General features: G+C 32.9%; 1 protein-coding gene across 9 annotated transcripts in view; it reads left to right on the plus strand.

The window, feature by feature from the left end:
* The window catches only part of LOC127698324 (papilin-like), a 196,182-nt gene that overhangs the window by 152,068 nt on the left and 28,533 nt on the right, over positions 1 to 15,581 (plus strand). For all 9 annotated transcript variants that reach the window (XM_052201709.1, XM_052201714.1, XM_052201715.1 and 6 more), the window contains 10 exons: positions 442 to 624; positions 1,773 to 1,940; positions 5,406 to 5,512; positions 8,097 to 8,298; positions 8,939 to 9,091; positions 9,538 to 9,644; positions 10,037 to 10,082; positions 10,570 to 10,728; positions 11,238 to 11,405; positions 12,483 to 12,683. In XM_052201709.1, the coding sequence (XP_052057669.1) occupies positions 442 to 624; positions 1,773 to 1,940; positions 5,406 to 5,512; positions 8,097 to 8,298; positions 8,939 to 9,091; positions 9,538 to 9,644; positions 10,037 to 10,082; positions 10,570 to 10,728; positions 11,238 to 11,405; positions 12,483 to 12,683 (1,494 nt within the window). The remainder of the gene's footprint in view (positions 1 to 441; positions 625 to 1,772; positions 1,941 to 5,405; positions 5,513 to 8,096; positions 8,299 to 8,938; positions 9,092 to 9,537; positions 9,645 to 10,036; positions 10,083 to 10,569; positions 10,729 to 11,237; positions 11,406 to 12,482; positions 12,684 to 15,581) is intronic.

The following is a 15,581-nucleotide window of genomic DNA, read 5'->3' on the forward strand; positions in this document are numbered from 1 at the left end:
GAAATACATCTACTATAAAGATTGTGTTCAGCTACAATTTAAAGTGTTCTGATGAAATACATCTACCATAATGATTGCTCAAACCACTGCTACACTATATTTCAGTTCCAAAACAAAGCAATTCTTTTCTTGTTTTGGACTTTTACTGTGGATTCATTTATTTTCGTGGGTACCAATTTTCGTGGATTGAGGAAATCTTGCATATTCGTGGATATTTGATTTCGTGGTTTTCCGAAAGTCTACATATAATCATACAACAAATTCTCAATTCGTTGAACATTTAAGTTTGTGGTTTCCCTGTACCCACGAAATCCATGAAAATTGGTATCCAACAAATAATAAGGAATCCACAGTATTTGAACTTCGAATACTTTTTGTGGCTGCTAAGCAGCTACAAATTATATAGTAGAATCATCTGTGATAACATTTGTTTTTATACAGCTCATTTCTGTAACTTGGAAGCAGAAAGAGGTTCCTGTACAGACTACAAAATAAAATGGTCATTTTCTGGAAAAGATGGAAAGTGTAAAAGATTCTGGTATGGTGGTTGTAAAGGAAATCGTAATAATTTTGACAGTGAGGAAGATTGTGATGCAGCATGTCGTAGGAGCGTTACAGTTCAGGGTGTGTATATAAAAAAGAAGATGTGGTATGATTGCCAATGAGACAACTCTCCACAAGAGACCAAACGACACAGAAATTAACAACTATAGGTCACCATACAGCCTTCAACAATGAGCAAAGCCCATACTGCATAGTCAGCTAAAAAAGGCCCCAAAATGACAAATGTAAAACAATTCAAACAAGAAAACTTACGGCATAATTTATGTACAAAATAATGAACGAAAAACAAATATGTATATATGTATAAGGCTTAACTCATCAGATGGATACATATAGAAATACATCTAACAAAAAAACAGAGTGGACGTGGACAGGTACTTGTACATCCCAACAACAAAAAGACACTAAGCACAGATCTGAGAGTACTTACAATTACTGACAACTAGTTCAAAGCCAATAACAACTTATAAAAAAAATCATGCATCTAAGACTAAATGCTAAATGCAGTTTGTATTTATTTGAGGTAGATTGATAAAATTCAGCACACAATAAACACTGGTTTTAATCAGCATTCAAGTATATTTAGTTTAGATTTTTACTGATTAGCAAACTAAGTATAAAAATGCAATTTGACGTCATTATTTTCAATCATTAAAATATATGCTTTTGTTGTTGTTCTGGTTGGCATGACATCTCAATTATGTATACCCATATCTCTTTTTATGCATTAAATTTTATAACATTAAATAATATTTGTAAAACAATGGAAGGATTACAATATTCCAAACTCGAAGAATTTATTTAAATCAGATGAACTAATTCCTTCTGATTGAACTTTGTTTTGAATTAAAGGAGATGTTGGGTATACTACATCCATTAGACGAAAAAAAATCGAAATACCTCTAGTTGTCAACACTGGGTCATCAACAACAGGCAATTGTCTATAAAAAATGTTGACCTCTTAATCACATTGAGTCTAGAAAACTAGTGAACAAATTAAACACAGACCATTCGCTCCATAATCAACACCAATTCCCTAATAATTTATTTAAAACTGAAAACATTAAGAAACACTAAAGACAACCACTGACAAAGATTCCAGATTTGGGACTATGCCTATTGATTTACCTGTTTTGATGAGTAGTAATAGGAAAACATAATAATATTATGGTAATTATACTTAATTTTAATTTTTTAAAAACTTGCAGATATTTGCCAGCTACCTCAGGCTCATGGACCATGTAAAGCAGCACATAGAAGATGGCACTTCGACCAGACAACAAAAGATTGCACAGAATTTCTTTATGGTGGTTGTCGTGGTAATGAGAACAGATTCAGAACACGTGCAGAATGTCTGATTAGATGTGGTAGCGATGGTTAGTTCTTTTCATTTATAATGCTTCCATTGTTGATAAGGTGATGAATAGCATTATAAAGTCTGTTCCTTTGATTTATGCTATTTCCCACAATATCATGGATTGTTTTCTCATTTTCATCCATTCCGTACCCCTTCACCCCTCTACCTATAAAATTTCATAATTCTATTCAGCAGTGTAACAAAAAAGAAGGATGTGATTTTTCTTTTTCACTTGCCGTCTGTCGTACGTCAGTGTCCTTGTTTGTTAACTTTTACGAAAATCTTCTCCTCTGAAACCACTGGGCCAAATTTACCCAACTTGGACACAATCATCATTGGGGTATATAGTTTAAAAAATATGTCCAATGACCCTGCATGCCAACCAAGATGACCAACAGGGCTAAAAATAGAACATTAGGGGTAAAATGCAAGTTTTGCCTATTATAGAGCTCTAACTATTGTCCACGTAAGTCAAAACTGTCGGACGACTTCTTATAGGAGTTATTGCCCTTAAAAGACGAATTTTACCATTTTAAAATTTTTCCCTATTATCTGGAAAATTATAATAGATAGACAGAAACTTTAAATAGCAAAAATGGTCAGCAAGATAAGATCTACAAATTTGTAAGTCGACTCCTTATTGAAAATATTGCCATAAAAGAATGATTTTTACCATTTTTAGCTCACCTGGTCCGTCTTCCGGCGTCGTCCATCATCGTCTGGCGTCGTCCGTTGTCGGCGTTAACTTTTTACATTTTGAACATCTCCTAGAGAACCACTGAATGGAATGAAACCAAACATGGCATGAATGTTCCTTATGAGGTGCTGACCAAGTGTTGTTACTTTGTAGTGGATCCATCATTCAAGATGGCCGCCAGCGGGGGACTTAGTTTAACATAGGACCCTATGGGAAATACATACAATGTCTTCTTTTAGAGAACCAATGAATGGAATGAAACCAAACATGGCATGAATGTTTCTTATGAGGTGCTGACCGAGTGTTGTTACTTTGAAGCCGATCCATAATCCAAGATGGCCGCCAGCGAGGGACTTAGTTTAACATGGGACCCTATGGGAAATACATACAAATGTCTTCTTTTAGAGAACCACTGAATGGAATGAAACCAAACATGGCATGAATGTTCCTTATGAGGTGCTGACCAAGAGTTGTTACTATGAAGCCGATCCATAATCCAAGATGGCCGCCAGCGGGGGACTTAGTTTAACATGGGACCCTATGGGAAATACATACAAACGTCTTCTTTTAGAGAACCACTGAATGGAATGAAACCAAACATGGCAAGAATGTTCCTTATGAGGTGCTGACCAAGTGTTGTTACTTTGAAGCTGATCCATCATCCAAGATGGCAGCCAGCGGGGGACTTAGTTTAACATAGGACCCTATGGGAAATACATACAAATGTCTTCTTTTAGAGAACCACTGAATGGAATGAAACCAAACATGGCATGACTGTTCCTTATGAAGTGCTGACCAAGTGTTGTTACTATGAAGCTGATCCATTATCCAAGATGGCAGCCAGCAGGGGACTTAGTTTAACATTGGATCCTATGGGAAATACATACGAATGTCTTCTTTTAGAGAACCACTGAATAAAATAAAACCAATCATGGCATGAGTGTTTCTTATGAGGTGCTGATCGAGTGTTGTTACTTTGAAGCCAATCCATAATCCAAGATGGCCGCCAGCGGGGGACTTAGTTTAACATGGGACCCTATGGGAAATACATACAAACGACTTCTTTTAGAGAACCACTGAATGGAATGAAACCAAACATGGCAAGAATGTTCCTTATTAGGTGCTGACCAAGTGTTGTTACTTTGAAGCTGATCCATCATCCAAGATGGCAGCCAGCCGGGGACTTAGTTTAACATAGGACCCTACGGGAAATACATAAAAATGTCTTCTTTTAGAGAACCACTAAATGCAATGAAACCAAACATGGCATGAATGTTCCTTATGAGGTGCTGACCAAGTGTTGTTACTATGAAGCCGATCCATAATCTAAGATGGCCGCCAGCGGAGGACTTAGTTTAACATAGGACCCTACGAGAAATACGTACAAATGTTTTCTTTTAGAGAACCATTGAATGGAATGAAACCAAACATGGCATGCATGTTCCTTTTGAGGTGCTGACCAAGTGTTGTTACTTTGAAGCTGATCCTTCATCCATGATGGCTGCCAAATGGGGACAGTGTTTAACAAAGGACCCTATGGACAATACATACAAATGTCTTCTTTTAGAGAACCACATACGGAATGGATTGAAACCAAACATGGCATGAATGTTCCTTATGAGGTGCTGACTAAGTTTTGTTACTTTGAAGCTGATCCTTCATCCATGATGGCCGCCAATGGGGGGACTTCCTTTAACATAAGACCCTATGGGAAATACATACAAATGCTTCTTCTAGAGGTGCACTGAATGGAATGAAACCAAAACATGGCATAAATGTTTCTTATGAGGTGCTGATTAAGTGTTGCTACCTTGTTGCCGATTTACTGTTCAAGATGGCCACCAGGATTTTTTATTAAATTACAGGACCAATATTAAACCAAATTTGGCCTCACTCATTATTAGGGTATCTGTTATGATTTTAATCTATTTTTACATGATTTCCAAAACCAAAGTAGAATCAGGTGAGCGACACATGCTCTTGAGAGCCTCTAGTTGACTATTATCTTGAAAATTGTCAAATATAGTAAGAAACTTTAAATAGCACAAATGATCAGCAAGACAAGATCTACAAATAAGCCATTATGGTTGAAATCTTCAGTCGACTTGTTATTAGAGTTATTGCCTTTTAATGATATTGTTTTTTACATTTTTTGCATTTTTTGCCTATTATCTTGAAAACTATATTGGATAGATAGAAGCTTTAGAAAGGAAAAATTATCAGCAGGATAAGATCTACAAATATGTCAACATGACTGATATTGTCAGTTAACTCTTAATAGAGTTGTTCCCCTTTAATGATGATTTTTACTTAAAAGTGGCCATTGTTGAAGATTCAGGTGAGTGACACAGGCTGTTTGGAGCCTTTATTTATCATTTATGAATTTTACTGTTGAAATATATTTTTTTTATTTTGTGTTTTTGGAGGGAGCTGTCCAACCTTCCTGAAATTTCCAGTGTCACACCATAAATAACCTCTAACTCCTACACATATTTATCCAACACTGCTTTTGTAATAGTAAGTATAGCAGCAAACCAAAACTGTAATACTTAAAATAAGAAAAAATAACCATATAATAACATAACAATTTTTTACTGTTTGCATTTTTGGTATATATAATGTTGTCTGTCATGGTAGACATATCATATTTTGTTCACCTATTGGTGGTTAATTCTTTCCTGAATATGCCATCTTTTCATAGACATCTATGAATGTCCATTAAACAATGGTCCATAATTATTTCTTGTGTTTACATTTGTATTAAGAAGAAAAAAATTTTCATTTCAGAAACAAAACTGAAAGTAAATGCTCTCCATGCTATGGATAAATCTTATAATAAAATAACTTTAAAATGGGATCCTCCAATGATGTCAAATGAAATCAGACAATATAGGGTAAGTTTACACTATGAGCATAATCAGGCAATATAGGGTAAGTTTACACTATGAGTATAATCAGACAATATAGGGTAAGTTTACACTATGAGTATAATCAGGCAATATAGGGGTAAGTATACACTATGAGCATAATCAGGCAATATAGGGTAAGTATACACTATGAGTATAATCAGGCAATATAGGGTAAGTATACACTAGGAGTATAATCAGACAATATAGGGTAAGTTTACACTGAGTATTATCAGACAATATAGGGTAAGTTTACACTATCAGGCGATATAGGGTAAGTTTACACTATGAGTATAATCAGGCAATATAGGGTAAGTTTACACTATGAGTATAATCAGGCAATATAGGGTAAGTTTACACTATGAGTATAATCAGACAATATAGGGTAAGTTTACACTATGAGTATAATCAGACAATATAGGGTAAGTTTACACTATAAGTATGTATGCAATATACAGTAAGATAAAACGAGAAGTTAAGGGAATTTTACCCTTTATTTACAGCTCAATTTGGCCTGAATATTCTTTAAAGGTGTACAACATTCCTTGTAAACAAAGAAACCAACTCGGGTCTCGGAAAAGAAAGTTATTTATAGATCAGTAACAACTGGTTTCTATTTTTATTTCTTGACTAAACAGGTTAAGGATGTATAGGTACACCAACAGACAGAACAAAATTTGTTTATAATCTTTATTAAAGAAATAAAACTCAATAATATATATAACATCAGACATGTAAATTTTATAAGAATTCAACAGTACATGTGGATCACAGCTCTTCATCTTACTTTGTGGATTTCCTTAACTATCCACTTGTTAGACCCCATAATTAAGCCTTTTGGATATAGACATACTTCGCTTTATTGCATAATTATGTTTCACTAATAGGCTATGCAAATAACCCAAATCCACTGTAGTTGCATAGTGTGTAGATTAAGAACAATATTGAATGTCTTTATATAAATTTCATGAAAATAACAGTTGTTCTTGCCGATATTAAGCCGATATTTGCTTTACAATGATAGAGTGGAAAATTGCAGGTCAAATTAGTTTGGTTCACACACTATTGAAATGAACATCTATTTGAAAAAAAATCTGGAAAATGATAGTTTTCTCAACCTTCAATCTTTACATATGGTTGAAAAAATTTGTAAATTGAGTATTTCCAAATCATATATACATTTGATTGGTTGACATAGTTTTGACCCAATTACTGCAAATAGCATGAAGCAGCTTTGTCCTCAATTTATATTTGGGGTATAATTGAAGTAATGCTCCAATTTGGAATTCTTTCTGGTTGCCTTTAACTCTTCTTTAAGTCATTGAGCTTATATTTTAAGTGTAATTGTATGATAAGAGGTTTCTGATCATAATTGACTTGCGTTCTGGTTGATATATGATATCTTTGGTACAATTATTGCTTCAGGACCTGAATTTTATTTTAAATTAGATGTTTTATGTCTTTTTTTCTGTATTAATGGATGAATGGTCTCTAAATAAGCTTCTGAATAATATTAAAAAAGGAGATTTACAGTATATTTTGGCTAAAGTGTTAGGACATTATGTACACATTTTTTTGCCTGTTCACATTAGACAAAAGGGAAATAACTCAAACTTTCTAGAGTTGTGCTAACAAAAATCTTGGAGGCTTTGAGACATGACAAAGTTGAGATTTATGTTCAATATAAATACCAGATAAATTATTTGTTGGATTGTGTTCCTTCTTGAAATTTCCATGTAGTATGCTGTTAAAAATTGTGAATTATTCCCCTTTGAGAACAACTTTTGCTTTGTTTACCAAAATTCAAGTGGCGAATTTTACATTTTTCTTCTGAATTCAACAATGGAAGTTTAACATAACGTAATTGAGAAAGATAGCTTTTAAAAGAGACCAATACTAATTTATTTGTTTGAAATTTGAATTTTTTGTTTATATGCATATAGTGTAAATCACATGCAAACTAATATAAAAAAAGTTCTCTTTTAAAACTATGTAGTAGTTCAGGTCAAACTTATTCTGAATAATCTTGTCTTTCATTGGAAACTTGCATGGAGTGATAGTTGGCTGAACCATTCAAACTCTTTGGAGTCTCTAATTCTATGTTAATTACTGAAATAAAATATGCAATTTGTTCATTAATATGTTATGTGGCAAATGTTATCTGTGAAAAGGACATTTTCCAATATCATGGAGCATTATGTTTTCTTGTCTGTTTGTCTGTCTGTTCATTGGTTGTTCTTTCCTGTATCGGGTAAAAGTTTTAGTTTAAGGAAGTTCTTTATGAAGTTTTGGCAATTTCTATGAATTTTTTTCGAAAAATATATCAAATTAGGGTATGGATAGAGATTTTGCGGTTTACTGAACATGAAAATGTGATAGTGAAAGTGAAACTGTGGCAAGGTGTCATAAAGACGCATATTTTTGTATTTAAACACTTAATGGTATTTGATTCTTAAAATTAATTGTGAAAAAAAATTAAAATGATAATATCAGCAGTCCAAATATTGAAACTTGTTTAAACCAAGCTGTAATACATTTATAAAAATTTGATTCCAAATCTTTGAATTTGTAGCTGTCATATATGGGAGAGCGTTACTATAGAGACCAAGTTCAGCAAGATAGTGTGAGTGTTATTGATATTCCTGGAAGTGTTTCCTCCTACAGTATCAATGGATTAAAACCTTCAACACAATACAGATTTAATTTGACAGCTATTTTAGGAGATGGTAGGAGGGGACCAACAGAACAAGTAGTTGCTGATACTATGGCAGAAAGTAAGTGTTTCCTATGTAAATGGAATTTTTGTAAGATTTAAACTTACTTCAATGCATGAGGTGTGACCAAGATTTGTATGTGTTATTGGTTTCCAGACACTTACCTATCAACCTGTGAAAAGACCAAAGGACAAGGATGTAAATAGATTCTATTCACCATACAGCTTTCAACAATGAGCAAAACTTATACCATTCAGTAAGCTATAAAAGAATAAAAAAATGTGAACCAATTCAAAAGAGAAAATCTTTGTCCTGATTAAAGCTTATCACATTAAATGAAAAATAATTACAGCAGACTGCAGCCAACTATAACCTCTGCACTACAGGCTCTTGGCTTGGGATAAGCACATACAAAATGTGATTGAACAAGAAGTTGATCCTTTTTTTCCTTGTATGGTCTCTTTCAAAAGCTTCATTAATATCATTCATTTACTTTCTTGATTGTTCATCTTCAATACAATTGATAGAGTTGATATTGTATAGGTAATTAACTGTATTGCTTGGAAATGATTTCCAAAGAATGGATTGATCAATTAATTACTGAATACATGTATACTGTGCTCAATAGAACATTGCTTCATCTTAAGGAAATATTAGAATATGAATTTTGATGTACTTATTAAGATCTGTATACTTGTAGCTCCTGAGTACAAGGCTGGTGAATGTCCTCGTGTAGAACTGACATCTAACATCAATCCAGATTGTGCAAGGCTATGTCAGACGGACTACGATTGTGCTGGAAATTTAAAGTGTTGTCGTGATGTCTGTGGAATGTCTTGTCAGGCACCTAGACGTAAGTTTTGATGTTATGTCAAATGTTTAACAAGCATATACTGTATATCTAGTTATTTTCGCTTCAGGTTTTGTTCATGATTTTGGCCTTGGATGGGGTAGTTAAATATTCACTGTGTTCCTTTTTCCCTTGCAATGATCTTGAACAGCCCTTTTAAGTACCAGAGAAATGTTCATGTAGAGTACCACGAAAATTAGATGCACCATTTACAAAGCAAATTATAATCTTTTTTATACTATATATAAGTGCTACTTCTATTTGTGTAATTACTTTGGCTTAAATCTTAGGAATATATATGTAGATATGAAATACTGTTAATAACATTTCACTCCCAAAGTACTGGTATACTTTCTTAGGGTATCTAGTGATATTGTATGACAGAGGAAATTTGAATAAATAAATGTATGTCATTAATAAAAGTTCCTGAGTTTAATTTGTGTTTACAGCTACAGAGACTGTGAGGTTATGTTTTGAGGCAATGTGGGGTTGTTGTTTGGATGGTGTGTCAGTAGCCCAAGGACCAAATTACAAGGGATGTCCTGATGCTTGTCAGGTATAATAACTTTAGTCAAATGTTAAAGGTGCTAGTTTGGTTATATATTTAAACTCTTTTTTTAAATAAAAATTAGCAAAAAGAATTAAATATTATGAATGTACATGTATATGGTAGATAATAATCTACAATATTCAGAATAAATTACTGATTATGTGATATGGATTTGAGACCAATTTTAAGTAGACTTCATTTATTATGAAAATAAAAGTCTTGATTAATTGTGAAAGGTGAAAAATGTAGAAGAATTGAAAGACAATTCATTTTATTTGAAATAAGTTATAATATTAGATTCGTTATCTTTATTCTGTAATTAAAAATTATTATTTGATTGAGTTTATAAAGGTACCAGTAAGTTTAATTTGAAAAGTAAAACCTGATCTCTGTTACAGGGTACAGAATATGGATGTTGTGAAGATGGTGTCACTCAAGCTACAGGTAATTATATTAACAAAATTAAACATTCATCTACATAAGAAAATGCCTGTACCAAGTCAGGAATATGACAGCTGTTATCCATTCGTTTGATGTGTTTGAGCTTTTGATTTTGCCATTTGATTAGGGACTTTCCTTTTTGAATTTTCCTCGGAGTTCAGTATTTTTGTGATTTTACAATTCCATCTTTATAAGCATTGAATAATTGTTAAGGTTTAATAGCTGATAGAGGGTAGCTTTACAGTGAATATAATCAAATTTCCTTCTTAGCAGCAAATTTTGTTTTTAACAATAGTCAGTTTATCAGTTTACAAATAGCTCTGGATAAAAATTGAATTAATCTGGCCTGTTGAAGAATGTCTAGATATACATCTATTTATTCCAACCTTGTATATTTGAAAATAACATGAATTCACAATCAGTTTTAATTTTTATTGAGTTACTCATTTATTGTCTGCTTTGACATATGTACATTTATTTATATAAATAGGACCTAACAAGGATGGTTGTGAAGTAGGGTCCGGTGATGAGGATAACTTCTGTGAACAGTCCGTCTATCAATGTTGTGCTGATGGCATTACTCCAGCACAAGGACCTAACAAGGAAGGTTGTCCAGAGTATACAATTGTTACACGGAGACCAGATCTTGGTAGGTATAATCTAACTAATTAATTGTTGATTTTTGTTTTTTTGTTGGGTTGCTTGCTGTCTTATTGACATATACTAAACATTTTAATTCATATTTGTATTGCATCATCTGGGGAAGAAATAAAGGAATGATATTGAAATCTATTTTGTTTTGATTTCTTCACATTATAGAACCATTTCCTCTATTTTTTTGGAATTGAGAAACTGGCAATTATTCATCACTTTCTTGTAAATGTATATTTTGTATGTGAATAACTTCTAGAGCAATTTTTGGTGTATATATCAACATTATAAACAATCTTCTATTGTAAAAGAAAAGCAATATTTTCTACAGTTTATACAAATGCTTTATGCTGTTTTAGTTATTAATGCTGTGTTACTTTTCATGTTTGTAAATGCACATGTTCAAGACTATGATATGCAACTAAGAAATTTTTTTAGAATAAAATTTTCATGCATATAAATCATTTAAAATGTACCATAAGTAATTTCTATTAAATTTCATTGAAGGCCCTGTTTGTCAACAACCTGAAAAGAGAGGATCATGTTCTGATTACACTGTGAAGTATTTCTTTAATACAACTTCAAGCAAATGTGAGAGATTCTGGTATGGTGGTTGCCAAGGAAATCAAAATAATTTTGACAGTGATGAAGAATGTCAAGCAGCATGTGTTCAAAGTATGTGGTCAAGTCTTGTAGTATGGATGTTACTTCATTTATTCATACATGTCGGCTTTAATTTAATTTAAACTATTATTTTTTTTCACTGCTTGAGGTTTTCACTACAGCATTAGATTTAAGACTTTATTAATCAATTAATATTAAGGAATCAGAGTTCATTTGTTTATGAAACTATTCTAATGTATTTTGCAATTCCACACACAGTTCATGTTGTCATATAGTATAAAAATAAGGAGACGTGGTATGATTGCCAATGAGACAACTTTCCACCAAAGTTCAAATGAATTGGATGTAAGCAATTATAGGCAACTGTACAGCCTCCAACAGTGAGAAAAACCCATACTGTATAGTTGGCTATAAAAGGCCCAGACATGAAAATGTGAAACAATTCAATTCTGAAAACTAACAGCCTAATTTATAACAAATCAATTTACATAAAAACAAATATGACAGACATGAACCAATGACAACCACTGAACTACAGGTTTCTGACTTGGGACAGGCACATAAAGAATGTGGTGGGGTTAAACATGTTTGCTGGCACCAAACCTTCCTAACCTGGGACAGTGGTGTTACATAAGAACAGACTAGTACCTTGTTTTGTCCCGTGTGCAATAGTAGAGGCGTCCCTTATTTCTTCAATCCATTCGTCCATCCTTTGTCATGTTGAAAGTTTTGTAAATCCGCTTTATGTAGTCAAATTGACTTAAAACTTAGTACCCAGCTTCATTATGATAGGAACTGTCTAAATTGTTTGCCAAATTAGGGTTATGACCCCAATTTTAGGGTTCAGAAATGTGATCCTGGGAAACCTGTACATTTTCAGGTTAAATGTTTTAGATTAAAGTAGTTTAAACTAGTCAAATTATTTTTTTTCTCTTATTTCACACAATTTGTTGAACAAAGAAAATTATAGTGTTAGAGGGGTATGATGTCCTGTGCACACATATTGTAGTTTTTAAGAACATAATTTGGCACTATATAACTAATTCAACAAAATCATGTCAACTAAATGAATTAGTGTAAACAAAGACTTAAAACCATATATTTTTTTTATGAAAAATGAATTTGCAGAAGTTGTAGATGAAACATTGCCAGTATGTCAACAGCCAAAGAAAACTGGCAGATGCCGTGGATACTTCAAAAATTATTTCTACAACAAAGATAATCGACAGTGTGAGCAATTTATTTATGGTGGTTGTGATGGTAATGACAATAATTTTAAAACAGAAGTTGAATGTGAGAGACGATGCAGGACAGGTGGAGAAATTACAAGTGAGTTTTGATATTGTATAAAACTCTATTATGTTATGTACTTGTTAATTAATGAGAATGACCATGATATAGAATGTAAACTAACATACAATGGATCAGGCTTTGAATGGATTGATTGATTGTAGGTGTTTAACACCTGGCAGGAAAAATTAAATCCTAGTCAATTAAGATCAAAGTCAAATACACCTACCACTTGCGGGGTTCAAACTCACAACCTCAGTGTTTACAGGCTAGTGATTGCTGTATTTGATTTACTTAGACCTCTTGGCCACCGAGGCCCCAAGGTTTTGAATTGAATGCATCCCTCAGTAATGCAAGGCCTCAAAGATACCAGACTCATAATTTAAGTATGCTAAATGCATGTATAATCTGCAGAGCACTTACCAGAAATTCTCAAATCAAAACGTTTGGAAGGCTAAATCAATTATATAGCGACGATAACTTAGCAGACATTCTTTACACGTAAATTTAGCAATTATTACATAACTTTAATGCCATTGTTGAGCCAGGGTCTTATTGCCATTTTGGAGATGTCTAGGTAAGGATATTTCTATACCCTATACACCCTAAGGATGTCAATTGGGATAAGCACTGTGTAAGTGTTTGGCAGTTCACAAATCAGTTCTGATAGTTTTAAATATTTTTTTTTTATTATGGAATGCTGAAGAAATGGAAATTGGAGATCTTCCATTTAAGGCGAAGTGTACGTAATTGCACGCCTCTAGCGGAATTTAGGACATAAAAAACGTGCGTCGTTAGTTACGCGGATTATCTCCCCTACTCCAAGAAAGGAAAAATGGGCACATGAAAGAAAAATGACTTCGTGCGGTCTATCATGAATCCAAACAAGTATTCATGTGCTATCTCAAAACTTCAAAGAAATTATAAGAATGACTCCAATCAGAAATCTGAGTATCCTATTGTGAGTTAGTCTGACTTTATTACCACTGTTTTTGTTTTAGACACGCAGGAGCAGGTACACAATACTGTACAACTCGTGTTTTTTTCAACAGAAGGTAAAAACGCATAAACAACAAAATTATAACCAAATAAACAGATAAACCAGTGACAATTCTGCTTCTATTCGTATCAAATTCATTAAAATCAAACCAGAATTGACCCCACAATATTTTTTGAAAAACCATAGTTTTGAATGAAATTCACAGTGTAGCGTAAAATTGTAGGTAACGAATAATTATATTGCATGTGAATTTGTGTGTTGAACAAGAAAGACGTTGGCATGTCCGTTTTTATGCAATTGAAAATTTTATGATGTTTTATATTTTATTATTTATGTAAAAAGTATAAAAGATACTAAGGGGTAATCGACAACTAGTACAACATAATGAACATTTATAAGCCGAAGGCGAAGAAAAAGCCAACAGCAAAAAAAAAAAACCCATCAGATTCCGTCCACAAAACATTACACACTCAGAAACTAAGAATTGAGCACTATTACATTTATCTCAGAATAAGTAAAATATATGTCATCCAAATCTCAGTTTTCAAGGTGCAGAAAATAAACAGGTGTCTTCTATTCCGTCGGCAATTTTTGGGGAAAGTAAAATCTAAATTTAGAACCATGGTTGAAACTGAAACTACACATGTATGATAAAAATAGAACGTGTTATTTTTTCTTTATCAAATTCCAATTTCGAAGGGATAGCGAAATATGTTTTCTTTTGTTGTGCTTTTGTGTATCATTCGGCAGTAGTATAAGGTAGGGGAAGAAGGGGTAGGGGTGAAGAAAATAAGGTCTACAATGTCGGGGCTTTTTATAACCGACTATACGATATGAATTTTTCTCATTGTTGAAGGCCGTATGGTTGCCTATAATAATTGCTTACATCCACGTCATTTAAGGTAGCTGGGGTGTCTAAATGTTGGACGATAAATTTTTCTTAAACTTCTGCAAAAGACTTCTGGGTCAATGTAATTTCAAATTTCAATATAAAAACTGGGGATCACGGACCTTGTTTTTTTCGTAATAACACATTGAAATTAACGAAATTTGGGTTATTTTATATTGTTAATATAGGGGAAACTTAAGTTTTCCTTATTGCGGAAACATTAAACGATAGAATTGGCTAAAATTCGATGAGAAAATTGCTTTTCATTAATAACTCCGAAATATCAAATAAAAATAGGGGGTCACGGACCTTATTTTCTTGAAAAAATCCCCAAAAATTTTAAATATACTTTACGACACTTAATTTTTTGATAGTTCAATCTTTAAATTTCAAGTTTTAGGTATTTTGTTGTATATTAAATGATACTTGGTAAAATATTTTTAAAACAAAAAAGTATTTTTGCAACATGATCAGAACGGACGCTCAGAAAAAGACACCCGATCTACCTTAAACTGTGGCAGATAGTTGTCTCATTTGCAATCATACCACATCTCCTTATTTTCATATTATATTAACAAAACTGCAATTCATTTGCATTATATACAGGGACAAGTTATATCAAAAACTCCGATCTGTTTTACTTTGCTTAAATTCATATGCGTGTTCTTCTTTTGATCTTATTACAGCCATAAAAATTCTCAAGATAATATGCAGATGCAGTTTTCTTATTTTTTGGGAGTCGTGCATGTGGATATTCAACAAATAATGGTACAAGAAATTATTTCCTTTTTTACTTAAAATCTCCAGCAAACATTATATTATGCTTTGTCGTGTAGTTAAAGAAAAGGGAAAGCGATCGAGACAGGAAATTTTTAAAATAAAATTGCAGAGTTGTGTCACGTGCACGTGTGTGAACCGCAGTGTGAACCTGACAAATAAAATGGGTTTTGTGCGCAATACCTCGAATAGGGCCGGAAATGGTGAGGATGAAAAGATGCAGCAAATTATATACACTTTTTTAAAATACAAACATGCAGAAATAAGATTT

This window comes from Mytilus californianus, unplaced genomic scaffold (genome assembly GCF_021869535.1).
Source record: "Mytilus californianus isolate M0D057914Y unplaced genomic scaffold, xbMytCali1.0.p SCAF_4, whole genome shotgun sequence".
NCBI classification, from domain to species: Eukaryota; Metazoa; Mollusca; class Bivalvia; order Mytilida; family Mytilidae; genus Mytilus; species Mytilus californianus.